The 15564-nt window shown below is 40.1% G+C and overlaps 1 protein-coding gene across 2 annotated transcripts; it reads right to left on the bottom strand.

Annotated features, from left to right (window-relative positions):
- Positions 1-1580: 1580 nt before the first annotated feature.
- mgp (matrix Gla protein) lies at positions 1581-4842 on the bottom strand. 2 transcript variants are annotated; one of them, XM_067616436.1, is made up of 5 exons: positions 4698-4842; positions 3148-3232; positions 2987-3016; positions 2676-2778; positions 1581-2250 (listed from the first exon to the last, which is right to left on the bottom strand). In XM_067616436.1, exons 2-5 carry the CDS (start codon positions 3206-3208, stop codon positions 2094-2096), a joined length of 351 nt encoding a protein of 116 aa, XP_067472537.1. In that variant the 5' UTR covers positions 3209-3232; positions 4698-4842; the 3' UTR covers positions 1581-2093. The 2 variants fall into 2 exon arrangements, with proteins under 2 accessions (XP_067472537.1, XP_067472538.1); XM_067616437.1 differs by having other exon boundaries at positions 3148-3235; positions 4698-4832.
- Positions 4843-15564: the final 10722 nt, after the last annotated feature.

Genomic DNA, 15564 nt, shown 5'->3' with positions numbered 1-15564 from the left:
AGAAAGAATGTAGACTCTCTGCTTCCAAAAGGTGGGTATTTGTTTTAAAGCATAGGTGATGAGAAAATAAATGTGGGTGACTGATAGCCACAAATATCAGCCTCTGGAAGTGGCTCTCAGTGAAAAACATTTTACACCTTGTTTAGGCCATTTTAGCAGCTGCTGAGAAGCCAGATTGTCCCTTTGATTCATTGTTTGCATGTGCATCTGAGTTTCTTTTTCTACACCTTGAAAAGGCAGGTTTTTGTGTAAAAATGAAAAAAAAGTGGTAACGAATTTGAATTGGCATGCTTAAACACCAAAAAGAGACACAGAATTACATGGATTTCGCTGCAGAATAAAATTAACCAGACCACTTGATGTCATATTTGGAGATGATAATAAAAAGTTTTTATGAAGTGTTAGAAATGCAATGCCAGCTGTCAGCCTGGAGAGGTCAGAGTTTTACAGTGCACCCACACACTTTTCCACTTAGGTCAATAAGTGCATGCAGCAGAAAACTCTGTCATTCAAACTGAAATGGAGAAACCACTGTCTCTCATTATGTGACATGATTTTAATCTGAGGGTTTTTTCTTTTATTACAAACCGCAGTGATTTCCTACATAAAGAAGGCAACACTTAGAAACAACCCCAGTCTGTTTGAAGAGTTTTGGAAGGGTAATTTGAAATGTGCAAAGATATTTTTACCAAAACACATGGGTGGTTGTTTGCCAATGAAGTAGAGAGCTACATACAGTAGAGTGGCACATGTAATTTCATTTTATTTAAAACATGACTTTGCATTGAAAACTGTTATTTTAAACATTGGGAATTTGGCCAAACACTCAATAACAGTATCTGATGTTCTCTGGCTACTACAGTACATATATATATATATTACCATAGATGTATTTCTGAAAAAATCCTCTGAACTTCCTAAATTTATGATATGAAAATTGGTTCTGAGATTTTTTTTTTCTCTCTCTCTCTCTCATGTTCCTTTTTCTGACTGGATATTTAGATTCTGGACCGGTCTTGACAGCATTATACGGGGTGTAATTTCACTGTCTGGTTCAGTGCTGGTGCCCTGTCTCGTTTCACCGAGGGACTTCAAGGATTCAGTCCCAGGACATCTTTAATTGCGCACATTTGTGGCCTCGTGGCGACATAGAAAAACAAACATCCAATATCACTGTGTTTTTTTGGCGGACATTGACTGTTTGCTGACCTGTCTTTGTTTTCATGACTGTCTGAAGCAGCGAGGACAAGCAGATGTGAGATTCCTCCTAAGATCACAAGAACCTCAATCTTTGCTACACCCTGTAGTCAGCAGTGCATGCAGTAGTACAGTATGTGTCCTTGTTTAACTCTGTGACATGACTCATCGTCAGGTCACTGCTTGTTAAAAATCACAACAGGAAATCAATTTTCTGAATGAAATCCCTTCTTAAATAATTTTTCTGGGCTACTCTCAAGCCTTCATGCTAATTTTCTATCTTTAGCACTCACAAAAGTTTCACCACTATCATTCTAACATCTGCGAACACTTCCACTAAATACAAAACACTCCCATGTGGCAAACAAATGGCACAAACAGGATTAAGACAAACCCCAATAAAGGAGATTTTATTGTTTTTTCAAAGCAATGGAAATAATCTCTGACACACAATGTGACAGATACACCTTATGAAAAGAAAACTAGATTATTCCCTCTGACAACAGTGCTGGCCTGCATAGATAGGTGGATAATGTAAGAAATGGTTAGCGAACAGTGCGCAAAACAGAGTCATTTTCATTCAAGCACATCACATAAATCTCATAAATGCTGGGAAGGTGTGATAATAGTGGATAAAAAGTTATCCTGAGATTATATAAAAGATGGGTCATGTATTTCTACATGTGTATAATGATGGGTTGCCAGGAGATTTGAGCCTTACTGGATGCCTCAGTATTTATAAAAATGTGTTTTCTTCTAGGATTGTCATATCACATCTAGAAGAGGCCATAAAAACAACATAAATTATATAAAAGGATATGTGGAATGTAGTAATGCACACTCATATCCAGACGAGAATGATCATTTTTGCATTAGACAGACAGATACTTTAAGTTTTAGTATTGACGAGCTGCAGCTGGTCTCTGGGGTTGATTTTGGGACGCAAAGTATCTCTGGTAGGCCTGCTGGTAGCCGTTGCGATAGGCATAGTAGCGGCAGGGAGAGTAGTCCTCACAGATCTCCGCCTGTCTCTCCGCTGGAGACTTTATCTTCCTGGACATGGAAGAAGGGAGGGCGAGGGGGAGAGCAGATATACAAAGGCAGACAGAGACGGTTAGAGGATGGAATGAGGTGAGCAGAAGAGAGACAAGGAAGAGAATTGTAATCAGAAACAGATACATAACAGCCAGCGGCTTTGGTTTTGGTTATATTTCTTGTTTAATCTCATGAACATAATTATTGCATTCAAGCATTTATCCTCAGCTTTAGGCTCTGTGTGTTTGTGTGGATGTTTTAAGCATATGTAGATGTTTAATAGTCTCATTATGTTTTGTCTTAATCATCATGTCTGTGTGTTAATGTGCATTTTCTTGAGTGTCAGCATGTCAGTTTTTGTGAGTATGTGGTTTTATCCATTTTGTACGTGATAGATCAAGGTTTATGTGTTCTGTGTGCATATATGTGGTTGTGGGCTTTACCTTCCAAAGTAATAGTTGAAGCCGTTTCCTCTGGGTGGGTTGTGTGCGTTGCCCCTCTGTGGCGGGATGAATGCGTTGGCTTGATGCGGGGCCACAAACAAATCTGCAACCACAAAACTTTACTAGACAAAAATTCCTATTTTAAGCAGGTCAGGCATGCAACTGATCAGGGATCAGGTTTTTTTACAGGGTGGGGAAATGTTAGTGGAGGGTAAAATGAGATGTAAATGCTTTTCTGTGTAACAGGCTGTGTCATATTTGTTAGAAATGCATGCATGTTTTTCCATGAACGAGAGATAACATTTAATCACCTTCAAGGGATTCTGTGCTTTCATGAGAGTCTACGGGAAAAACATGGAATGTGGTTAATCATAAATGATAAATCGCTGTCTGTATCTGACACATTGCAGTTTATAAATAGATAATAGCTGCTGAATGATAGCACAGTGAGGATGCAGGGGAGGATCTGTACCATAGCAGACGCAGAGGGAGACCACAGCACAGAGTGCCAGACACTGAAGAAGGCTCCTCATCTTGCGGCTTGTTTATCTGCCTGTCTGCTGGAAAACAGGAGAAAGGTGTTTCGGTGAGCCATGTCAGCACCAAAGTAAGAGTTATATAGGAAAAGGGAGAGAAAAATGAGAGGAAGAGAAACATAAAGAGAGAAAAATTGGCTTAGATTTTGAATCTGAGGGTAAACAGGGAAGAACCACAACTAAGCATAGATGACTTAAAGTGGCAAAGTTTCTAAATCTGTGCCTGTGGTTTTGTGTATATGAAAGCTAGAGCCAGACATATAAACTACTGATATAAACTGCCCTGTTGATATGTATATGTTATTTTCTCCTTGCTGTATATATTGCAGAATTTCTGCATGGGACAAGCACAAACTAAAGTTCTGTTCCTAAGACCACACTGAAGACCTTCACTGAGACAGAGTCAGGTCCAAATCCCCACACACCATTCAGCAGCTGCAACCTCAGTTTATGGGAAGAACCACGAGAGTACAGCTGTGGCTGAGAATAGTTGTGTAAGTGCCAATTAATGGAGTCCAAATACACTTAAACGTAATGCAGGGAGATAACTGTAATTACAAAGAAGCAGGTATTCTATATGGCTCTATATGGCTCACACTCAAGCAAACCTATTGTAAGGTGTGTGACACCTGTACAAACGGCAAAGTCAGATGTCCAACTTGGAGCGCACACACACACTCACTCTGTCTCTCTAACACACACACACGCACACATGCTATATTCGCATGCCTGCGCTCCAGAAAAGCTTTCATCCCCATCTACTGTTTGTGGGATTTGGATGGGATTCGATTTCAGCAACCCCCTCCCTCTCCCTCTTTTCGCTGTCAATAGCTGCTTTCATTATACATAAACACACACACAGACACACACGTTCACACTCACGCAGTGTGCTCTTAACATCAGCCCCTCAAGCTGGCTTGGCTTCAGTCAAATCCAGACTCAGTGGGCGCAGGAACAGCAAGCCCGGGGCCCAAAGTTCAAAAAGCTACTTACAAAGGCTGGCAAGGACAGCTAGACGTGTGTGTGTGAGTGTGTGTGTGTGTGTGTGTGTGCGTGTGTGTGTGCGTGTGTGTGTGTGCGTGTGTGTGTGTGTGTGAGGTGCTGACAACAGTGTCTGCAGAATTTTATGCCCGTCTGAATCTTAGTAGGGGTCCTTGAGGGTTCGCAGCCAACTCCCCTGTAGGCAGAATGTGCCCACCTCATTGGAAAAAGCCGCTGGCATGATGCTAGACATGCACAGAGCCAACCCAAGGTTACATATCAAAAACAGAGCCAGACTGTAGGCCTACTGTATTACAGTAAGCAGGGAAAGACGATTGCAAGTTGCTGCATTATATTAAAAAAAGTCAAAGATACATCTTGAGGACATCAGTTAATACAGAAAATTAGAAGTTTTGACAAAGTTTTGCTTGGTTAAAAGATGTAAAATACTTCTACTTTTCATCTGCCATTACTTTTAAGAGATTATTTGCTCTAATGTACTTACCGTGATTATGGAGTGAGAAGTCTTGGAAATATCTCTCTGTGTATTTTCTCCTGAGGAATATTTCCTAATTCCTGACAGCAACGCTTTTATACTCACCTCATGTCCCCCCACCCTCTTCATTTCACCCACCGACTCCCTCCTCACCACCTCCCCTTAGCCCTCGCCCTCTCTCCTCCCTCCTCATACTATCAGCCCTCTTTTCCACCATTTAATCAGACCAGAGTATTAGCTCACATTCTCCCCCCGACTCCCACGCCTTCACCAAAAAAGAAGTGGATGACAGAGAGACGAGGAGGAATGGAGAAAAACATGCAAAGGGTAAACAGAAAGGCAGAGAGGAGGGTGAGGAAAAGCTGGCACAGGGGGCGTCTAACCTGCTCCATAGCAGGTACATGATAATATTTGTTGCTGTGTTTGCCAGCACGGCAGCAAAATATGAAAAGAACACCATACAGACACCGCATGGACTAACTTTACTTTTTGGCCCCCATATGTCATATGTAGAGAAGCATGTACTGTACTTGTGTTGGTGTTTGTTTCAGAGAGCAGCCTACACTGTTGTTTTATAGGGGGGATTTTGGGTAAAATATCCCTTTAACTTCCATCAATGGAATCTTTGTTCTCATAAAGGCCATTAACTCTGTTTTTCTGCGTGTCACTTGTAAACATAATGGAAAATGAGGATGTGATCACCCTCATACTTATGCCTATTAAGAACACATATTTGTGAAGATGTCTGAGGTGCAAGTTGTTTTGTCTCAAAACAAAGTTAAGTGCTTATACACAAGCTAAACAGCTGTGTTTCACCCAGCATGTCTTTATACATAGTACTTATGTCAAAGTTAATGTAGTATTGACACAGAACAACATTTCTATGGTGTATATCTGAGAGTTATGCAACACCACATCACATTTGACTTAGCCAGAAAAACTCTGTGAATAGCTGCAGACCCTCGCCAACAGTAAACAAACAGGAATAGGATGACATACTATGCCAGGAATCAGCAGGGCTCAGACAGACAGATAAACAGTAAGACAGATATAAAGATAGAGATAAACCCCGCTTACAGATAAGAGCGGGGGAACTCATGATTAAGAGTGGCGAGAGAGTCAGATGGAGTCAGATGGAGCAGAGAGAGAAAGCACATGTTGTGGTTGTAGATGTTTTGGCTCTGGGGTTACAGACATATTCAGTGATGCGGTCATATTAGGCTGTTAAATCTGGAACCGCTGAGCAGTGGTTTGGTTCTTTAACATGAGATATTCTATGTTCTGTTCCTATAGGCAGATACCAACACAACGAGGGAAGCAAAAATGAATGAGCTTGATTGTTTTCTGTCAGATTTCAAAGATGTTTACTCTGGTAAAGTGGATTTGTGACTCAACCACCCTATTTAAGTTAAGTAGTTTTGAATTTGTTCCTAAACTTATTTAGGAACAAACTCTTAACTCTTCAATCTGACTTACTTAATCAGACAGAAGAGAAGAGGCAAAAACAGGGCGAATGAGAGAACATGGAGAGGGTGATTACATAGGAAAAAAATGTGAAATGGCACATTTTTTCACGCTCCCTCCAATGTTTTGTTCTCCCTCAGCTCATCTCTAAAGTCATATTTCTGCTGTTCTCCTTGCGTACATCCCCCTCTCTTTACCTCCATGTAAGTTTGGTACTTTTCCTTTTTATCACTCCCTCTCATGCAGCCAATAATCTGTGGTGGTCATTCACCTTCACAGCCTTCCCACTCTTTCCGGTGCAACTAAATATCTAGTTCTTGAGTTATGTCATGAATGCACTTTAGAGGGCCAGAAGCATGTTTTTGTTAGCGGTGGACTGTGCCAAGAGTCTCCGATAAATGACCACGAAATGAAAATAGAAGAAGTGAAAAACAGGATGGGAGATTCCCAACGGGGCTGAGTGCAATGGTTGTGACTAACAGGGTGCACCTGCAAAGCACATCTGGGCTTGAACTGAAGAGAGAGGTCATACAAGAGGAGGAGGTGACACTGTATCAGAGACAAAAAGGCCAATTCAAGTGAAGCATTTAGACATTGGAGGTAAAGCTGTGAGAAATTGAGTCTGAACACGATAGATAGATAGATAGATAGATAGATAGATAGATAGATAGATAGATAGATAGATAGATAGATAGATGTGCGTGTGGTAGAAGTGCAGCATGTGGATGAAAGAAGGAGCAATGGCAGGAAAGAATTAGCATTTGGTGGGAGTAAACAGAGGGAATCAATGTAGACGTGAGGAAGTGAAGGAAAGAGCATGAATTTCACAATGAGGGCATGACCACAAATATGTAAACCAACAAAATAATGTCTCTAAAAACACTAAAGATACATCCTAACCTATTTGAGCTGGCTTGTACTTCCTTCAGTGGTTAAGCAGGTGTACCTCAGTCTGCTCTGTGGTTTAGTCGGTCAGAGCGGATGAAACACAGACACACACTAATCCAACAACAACTCCCAAATAAGTTGCCATACCAGGCCCTTAACTGGAAAGTCCTAATATTTTTGCTGCTAATTTTACGGCTCATTTTCTTCAGTGATTCATTTTTTGATTTCAATCTGAAAACAGTAGATGCATTAAGGAGTGAGTGACTCAGATCAAGTCCCTGAAAACATCTAGTGATGTAATCTCGTTCCCTGGCTCTGCCGGTCCGTCGGATGGTGGGGGATGCAGCCAGACAGGATGAAGGACAGACATTTCTCAGGACTGTTCTCCTTGTCTGAGCCTCTGATGGCCACTGTTGTCCCGCAGCTGTGAATTTTGCCATATGAATGTCAACAAAACTTTGTGTAGATTTATGAGTGCTGCATACCAGTGGTGTCCCGCAGCACACATGGATCTTCAAGTCTGTTTTTCCTTTTAATTATGGATTGATTTTGAAATCTAAGTATGTGGGATTTGCATGCAACGAAAAACATCAAAAAGAGTTCAATCATACACTGTCTTATGATCTTTCATTTCAGAAGGTCAACTGAAAAGAAAAGAAAAAGAGAAATCCATTTGCGTCAGTTCTTCTGGCATCTGTCAGGGGTCATCATCGATTAACAAAATCCAGGGAGCACATGCAGTAGAGGTATTATGGGTGTGCCCAAATACAAATACGTTATTCAGCAAAGCACAAATAGTGGGGCTTTTTTTAACAAATATTTGTTTCAATAAAATATTTTAAAAATTATTTGTTTTCAGGAAAAAAACAAAACATGTCAAATACCAGCGTGCAGGTTGGTTACATCGCTGTCTCAGTCTCTCTTCTCTGCTCCGCTGTTACATCTATCAGCAGGTCTCAATGAGGGGAATCACATCCACCTGCTACATGACACACAGTTCCTAATTTGGACATCACTTCCGGAGTTGGAGGTGTTCCCCAGAGATAAAGCTGAGCTACTGACCATAACCTGTTGTTCCCCTTCTCCTTTCCACAAAGTTAGGTTGTAAAAAATAAGCAATAAATGAAAAGTGAAAAGCACTAATCGCCTTCGAGGTTCTTCCCTACACATTGCACGGTGTGCTGTCTCTGTGTTATGGGTTCATAAATAGGTAGAGGTCTGTCTGCGATGAGGCGATGAATAAAGTTTTAGCTCAGTAGTCAGTGCTGTCGTCTATGATCTGGGAGACTCCAGTTTGAGACCCTGTGTGGGGACCTCCTTCATAAGATAGTTTATTAATGAACACTTATTGGAACATTTTAATTTTCTAAAATTAAAAGTGAAATAAAAACAAAAACAGCATTTTTAAGCCTCATTCCACTTTTATTCAAATACAAATACTAATACAAATAATTTTGCTGCCTCAACAAATACAGATACAAATACTGGGCTCTCAGCACATGGTGAATAAGGATCATCTACCACTTGTTTTATCAGGTTCAACCTAACTGCTCTACCACCTATCAGCTCTGCCTCGATGCCTATCCAACACTATGTGCCGCAGAAATTTAGATATATGGAGGACAAAAACATTAATGAAACATTTTCCATTGGCATTGACTTGAACTATGTTGTTGTCAGGTAGCATTGCAACCCCCATGTAGAAGGAAGGGAACTCAAAGCACTAATGCATTGTGCTTATGTGAAAAGGCATCAGTGGAAAACTTAAAGGCATAAAAAGTGCTATTGAAGAGCAAGACTGACCTCTGAAGCAAGTTGCAGGAATACATAGTGTTGGTTTTAAGTTGTTCTTCAAGAAAATCTGCAGAAGTTTAAAGGAATAGTTTGACATTTTGGGAAATACAGAAATTGATACTGCTCTCATGTCTGTACATTAAATATGTAGCTTAGCTTAGCATAAAGACTGGAAATAGGGAAACAGGCAGCCTGGCTCTGTTCAAAGATAACATCCGAATAACTGCACCTCTAAAGCTCACTAATTAACATGTTTAATCTCGTTTGTTTGTAATCCATACAAAAAGTGAAATGTAAAAATCACTCCTTCTTAAACAATCTTTATGATAAACTAAGCTAAGCTAAGCTAAGCTAAGCTAGAATAAGCTAAGCTAGCTAAGCCAAAATAGCCTAACCACTGGTTTGCCAACTCTCATGCTTATGGCATGTGACACATGCTTTCACCTTAAGTCTCACACTCTCATGCTGCCCAAACTCTTCTCATGCCAAAACACTGCAACACCAACAGAGATGAACAGGCGAATGGTCAAAGTCCTCTTGGTATAGAGTGACAGTTAAACCAAGTGAATTATTTTTACAGTTATACACAGGGTTGTAGTTGAGACTAAACGCATGTGAACGCTGTTTCCCCACCTCTCAAATTTTGAAATAGTGTTTCCACAAATTTCCCATCACTTTACAGCTGTTGGTGGCTCAGTCAGACCGGTTACCTACCACAGTTTCTGTTGTAACTTCAAGGAGTGCTTGCTTTTTCTGTCTGAACATTGTATCCTCGTATGAGACATGGAGACATCTGTTACTGTTAACAGGGAGCGACCAATAATCCACCACTCACCCGTGCTACGCAAACAAACAAATCCTCCATGCTGAAGCTTGCAGGCAGACTGGAGCTGCTTTCATAGTACAGAATGAATCAGAGTTCAGAGGATCATATATGACACTAACTGACATGTGCACCATTGAATAATAATGTCCGACAAAGGACCACAAAGTAAGTAGCTAGCAAAAACTCCTCAGCAAAAAGTGGAGCTTAAGTTTTTTAAATTGACATTAGTGTTGTTTTAACCATCTAGTTTATCTTGTGTTGCTGCTTTAGCCCACTTTACAGTAATTTTAACGTAACATTAGCTTGATTGCTTGGATATCTTAACTGCTGCTGCATTCCCACTGTGTGTTGTTTGTTCACTGTAATTAACACCATAGAAGTTAAATTTATGCTTTATGCTCACTGAGATTTTTAAAGGAAGGTTTTTTACATTTTCAGAGTGAAGGAATCAGGAAAGAGGAGACAGAATCGAGGAAGAATTGCAAGATGTGACGGTGCTGAAAGACACCATTACAAACAAGGAGAAAGAACTAATTCAAGATTAAAGAAAAAGTTTAAGGGAGAGAGGCAGCCCAGGCATCAGGTGATGGAGAGACATAAACAAAGTCAAAGCAGGAAATCTGGTAAGGAACTTACAGCTGTATCTAGATGAATTGCTGTTCTGTTAAATATTTTTAAAGGCACAATCTGTTATCCAAATATAAACTTAAAGGCATCCCCACTAACAAAAGTCAAAGCACAAGATTGAAACCTGCTCTAAAATGACTTACAGAGCTCTTAATACAGGTACTAACACAACAACTCTATTAACATGGTGTTTTCTTTAGCTGTTAAAATGTTGTTGACCTCAGCAACTGAACTTTAGTGTTGGTCATGGTGGGGAAAATGATGTTAACCATGCTAGGTCTGTTAAACATAAGTGCGCCCAAGAAGCCACAAAGAACACATTAACCGTCCATCAATTACAGCAGGGCAGGCAGTACAGGCACCTGCTGATTAGATCTCTGGAGCTGAGTGAGGAAACCCTTTTCATAATATAAAAATTATGGTCAGGAGGGGTCCCAGAAAATCTCCCATATGCCCAATGTTGACAGGTATGAGGGAACAAGGAGAAGTAAAAGATAACATTTTAAGTTGATGACAACTATGCTTTTTACTTGCAACAAAACCTTTGCAAATAAAAAGCCAATAAGTACTTTATGCTTTATGCTGCTTTGCCTGTAGTGTCCCATCCACCACCAGTATGTTTTACACAACCACAGTGTGCTGGTTAGGCTAATACTGGACCAATAAGGGGTATCAATAATGATCTCTAATTATGATAATGCAGCCAATACCCATAATTCACAGGGACTGCAACAACACACTACAAATATAACATGAAGAAAGTCAAGGAGATGTTTGCCTCTGTTCATCCCTGTATTAAGCTAAGCCTATTTTTAATTCAGATTGCATTGGCTACATTACATATTGTACGTCATGGGATGACAAATTAGTAGGCAGATTTACTTACTGGTTAGTGTGGCTGTCCGTCCTGCCAGTGTGGCATCCATAAAAAAAATAGTGAAGGACACTGATGTATATGACGTATTTGGCTGACTGAATGAGTGTGTGTCCATGCATATATTCAGCTCTGTGTGTGTGTGTGTGTGTGTAAACCCTTGTTATTGTTATTTTTTAACTGGAGAATATTCAATAAAATGTTGTAGTTTCAATATGGGAAACAACAAGACTTTCATTAATGAATGAACCTGTGTGCCCTTTATTGGGTTAGCGTGTGTCTAATATTGTGAAATTGTGAATATTTCCCTGAGTGAAAGTCCTGGGGTGGTGTAGTCAGGCTGTATCTTTAAATCTTAGACCTAAGCTCCCGCTCTCCTCACATATGCAAACTGTGCACAGTTTTAAATCCTGATTGTGAATTGAATCCAAATATGTGCACATGAATAAGTCATGTGCACGTATGTGATTAAGTGATTAAGCCCATCAAAATCTCACTCCAGCCAGGTACACAAAGTTGGCAACCCTGCTAACTGACTGCTGGCTCAAGCTAAATATTTACAATACAGATGTAAGTGTATTCCTTTAAATATCTTTTTTTAATTCATGCACATTTGCAACTTGCTCATCAAAGTTAAATCTGCATTAACTGATTTTTTTTGGCCAGTTGGGGCAGCAGAAAGAAGTTGTGAACACAACACTGACATACAGTATCACTTTTTAATTTGATATACTACACTTTTACTACAAACAGTTTCTTATTTACACAGCCAGCAGTTACAGAGCAACATTATCGTTCATTTGGAGTCATGCTTCTGTTCACCTGGTGAGTCTAAGTCCAATATTCACTCTCTTTTAGCTCTGTTTTTGTTTAGGCTGCTAAATGCTCCACAAAGCAGGTAGTGTACAGTGGATTTTTAAAGCATTTTCTCTGAAAACAGCTACTACAACACTATCAGAGCGGTGAGAGTGAACCAAAACAGTAAAGTTGCAAAAAAAGCTCTGTAAAGCTCTGTAAAGCTGAGGGGAGCTGCAGAGTCAGGTGGCAATTCTCTGTAGGTTCATTACTAGAAGTGACATCTTTGACACTGTCAATGTTGTTACATTGTAAATATTAAAAATATTGATTATGACCACTTTAACCATATTCATATTCTTTAAATGTAACAATTGGACGTGCTATGCTAACCAATGCTGTTGTTACAGAACAGCTTCTACTCTGGCAGTCATTTAAGTAATGTCGCTAATCCCTGCTGTTACATGATTGAGTAGAAATATATTTGGATTGTTCCATTGGAAAGCAGACTAAATCCATGTTTAGAGGTGGATTTCAAATCTTGAACCACAAATGACTCATATGTATACACCCTGGTCGTCTCCTTTTCTCCAGACTCAGCAAAGATTGTGTTCCACTCGTTGTTCCAAGAGGAATCCTGTTTATTTAACACCTCATATTCGCATCGACAAACCTTCAAACTGTCAGCAGGAGTGGTGCTGAGGATAAGAGAGACAGCTGGCTGAATGCTGTCAAAGACAAACTGCCTCGTAGCTACAGTGTCTCACCTCTTTCCCTTTCGTCTCCTGTAATCTTTTGCTTCTACAGCCAACCTGTTATTACAGAGAGATCACATAAGTACATATAATTCTAATTAGGAAATAGTTTGCTTTCATATGAGAGAATAGCATCAGGTTGAGTCCTGCATAATTTTGGATTTAATCTTCAGTGAGGGATCGGTTTCACAAGATTGTCTTACATTCATTTGTAGCCCACGCACAGAACATCCAAATAAACTTTTATGCGTACTTCTCACTGTGTGTCTTGGAAGTGTTAGTGTTTTTTTGTTTTTTTTTACTTTGTGTCCATGTGGCAAAAGAATGTGCTTGGCTTCAGCTTGTGAGCTGTTAAATTTTTAGCACAGAATTAATTATTTAAGTATCATATGTCTTCAATGTGTCTATAGGGAATGTGAAGATACGTGCACACACTGCATTGCATGTTGGGATGGGGGCGTCATATTGGGAGGAACGCGCCCTGTTCCCTGCCTGTGCCTGCTACGGTGCTATGATGGTTGCCTGCTTTCCTTTTTCTTTTGTTTGGCTAAAAAATTGGTTAAATAGTTTAAAAGTTACAAATCACTTGAAGCTCATGAACAGTTTTGCAGTGGCTGGGTGCAAGATCTGCTAATTCACACGCCGGCAAACTGCAAGAGCACAGTCATACTCACAAAGGTAACACTCCTCTTTTTGGCTCAATTATTAAATCAGACAAAAAACAAAACTTACTAGACAGTTAAAGGACAGACAGCGATGAAACATCTGTTCATCATAAAGAACAATAATTATCTGAACTTAAATTAAGTTTACTGTGAAGTGACAATAACAATTATACAGAGCCAAGGAGGAAAGTTAGTTATCTTTTGTATTTCAGTGGTCAAATATACTTATACATTGAGCTCAAACTGATCTATATACAATTAATTTACATATGTGATTGTATTTACAGAAGCAGCCTGTGCCATAGCCTCTGTACAGTGCAGGAGATGAAGACACCTCCAGCCTGGACAGTAGACCCTCTAATGTTCATGTCCACTCTGCCAGTCTTTGAAAGAAATGTAGAGATGGACAAAAGTTTGAACATTCACAGAAATCATAAACATTTATATTTTATTAATGTACTTGTTCCTAATGTACTTGTTACACCACATCAGAATTGTATAGAATAAAACTTTATTTTACAAAAGGAGTATGTGAAGGTTTACACTAATATACAGCAGCCACAGCTCAACCCCTGGATGCTTCTGTCTGAAACTATTGAAAACAGCTTATGCTCCCATCAAAACATCAACACAGGCTCCATCAGGCTGTCTCTCCTGGCTGTGCAGACTGAGAGGATAATACTTATCTAAGCAATGGTTGGTGGATGTCCTGCATCAAGGTTCAGTCTCTTCAGGCGTCCCATATTGCTGCTGTGGTCTTCATCACTCACTGTGATGCAGCTCTGCCCCTCGCTGCAGGCTGTGGGCCTGTTGATGGACACAAGTATAACACAAGATGTTTCTAAGTTTAAATATTACATTGACGGATGTGAATTGAGAGTAAACTGCTGGACATAAAAAATGTAACGTTACAGTGAGACGTGTATTGGTTACTAACAAGCGATTACTAACAGCAGACTGATAGCTGATTGCTAAATAAAGCAGGGACTGGCTAATGCTAAATCTTAGCCAGTTAGCTTGGGTGTGTTACAGGTTCAGAATGAATCTCTGAGTCCAAACTGATGCAACACATTTATTCACAGGGGTTACCTGTGCAAAACATATTTAAAACAGTAGTCAGCATGTTATTCATATCATGATGGCGTTAGCTCAGCTTGCATCAGCTCTACTATTTCTGAACTGTGAACTTCACTGTATAACTTCAGTTTACAGCCTTGCTTTAAACTTCTCAATGGACTTCACTTACTTTAAGCATCCTGTACAAAATGCTATAAATACCTACATGTTTAAGCTGCAGAACACACTTTGATGCAGGAATGTTTTAAAAGTAACCGACTCATAGCTCCACCTCACCAACGGAAAGGCAGCGGGATTCTCACGATCCTCACATCATGGCGCGCACCCAAAATTCAACATGGTGCTGACGTTGACTTCACGTTCTCTATAATCGGGGTTAACTTAGGAGATGTTTCTAAATCATAGACGCTGTGTGTGGGTGTGTTTGTGTGTTTACCATTCTGTTGCTGCATAGCTCAGTATAATCTGCCTTTATTCCTCATAAGAGCACTATCCAACTTCTTGTTTAATGTGCTGTTTACTTTGGTGTCCCATTGCTGTTGTGCGGAGCCAACTCTAACAAACTGACCTGACCTGACCAGCACCCACCTACTTTGTCAGGAATCTCACACACACATTCACATACATAATGGCCCAGCATCATTCACAAACACAAACAAGCAATCAAAGACAGCGGCTCCGCTCATGAGGGCAGGTGATTGCAATAATATGAAAGCACACAATGTCAGAGACCTCTGCCTTCTGCAATCTGCTGCGGAGGAATTTCTCTCGACAAAGATCCCCACAGTGATTGTTATGCATGACCACAAACACACTAAGTGCAACAATCTGCTCATCTTTAAATAAGAATCGCCTACTCTCTCACTTTCTTCTCCTCTCTTTTTTCATCTTTGTCTGTTCCCTCTCCTTCCCTTTTAGCAAAGTCTCATTCCATACTTCCATCTTTCTTATCATCCCTCCATTTTTCCACTGTTGCTCTGCTTGCTTTTCTCTTGGCTATGTATTCCTGCTAATTATCCAAAGCCCAAATCCAAAGTCTTGGACTCTACATTGGCTCTTTTTGGGATTCTAAACATAAACTTTACAGCTGGACTTCATGCTGACCATGCAC

The sequence above is a fragment of the Thunnus thynnus genome, chromosome 17, assembly GCF_963924715.1.
Source record: "Thunnus thynnus chromosome 17, fThuThy2.1, whole genome shotgun sequence".
Lineage (NCBI taxonomy): Eukaryota > Metazoa > Chordata > Actinopteri > Scombriformes > Scombridae > Thunnus > Thunnus thynnus.
Note: the sequence above shows the minus strand (reverse complement) of the source record. Positions and strands in the feature narration are given on the sequence as shown.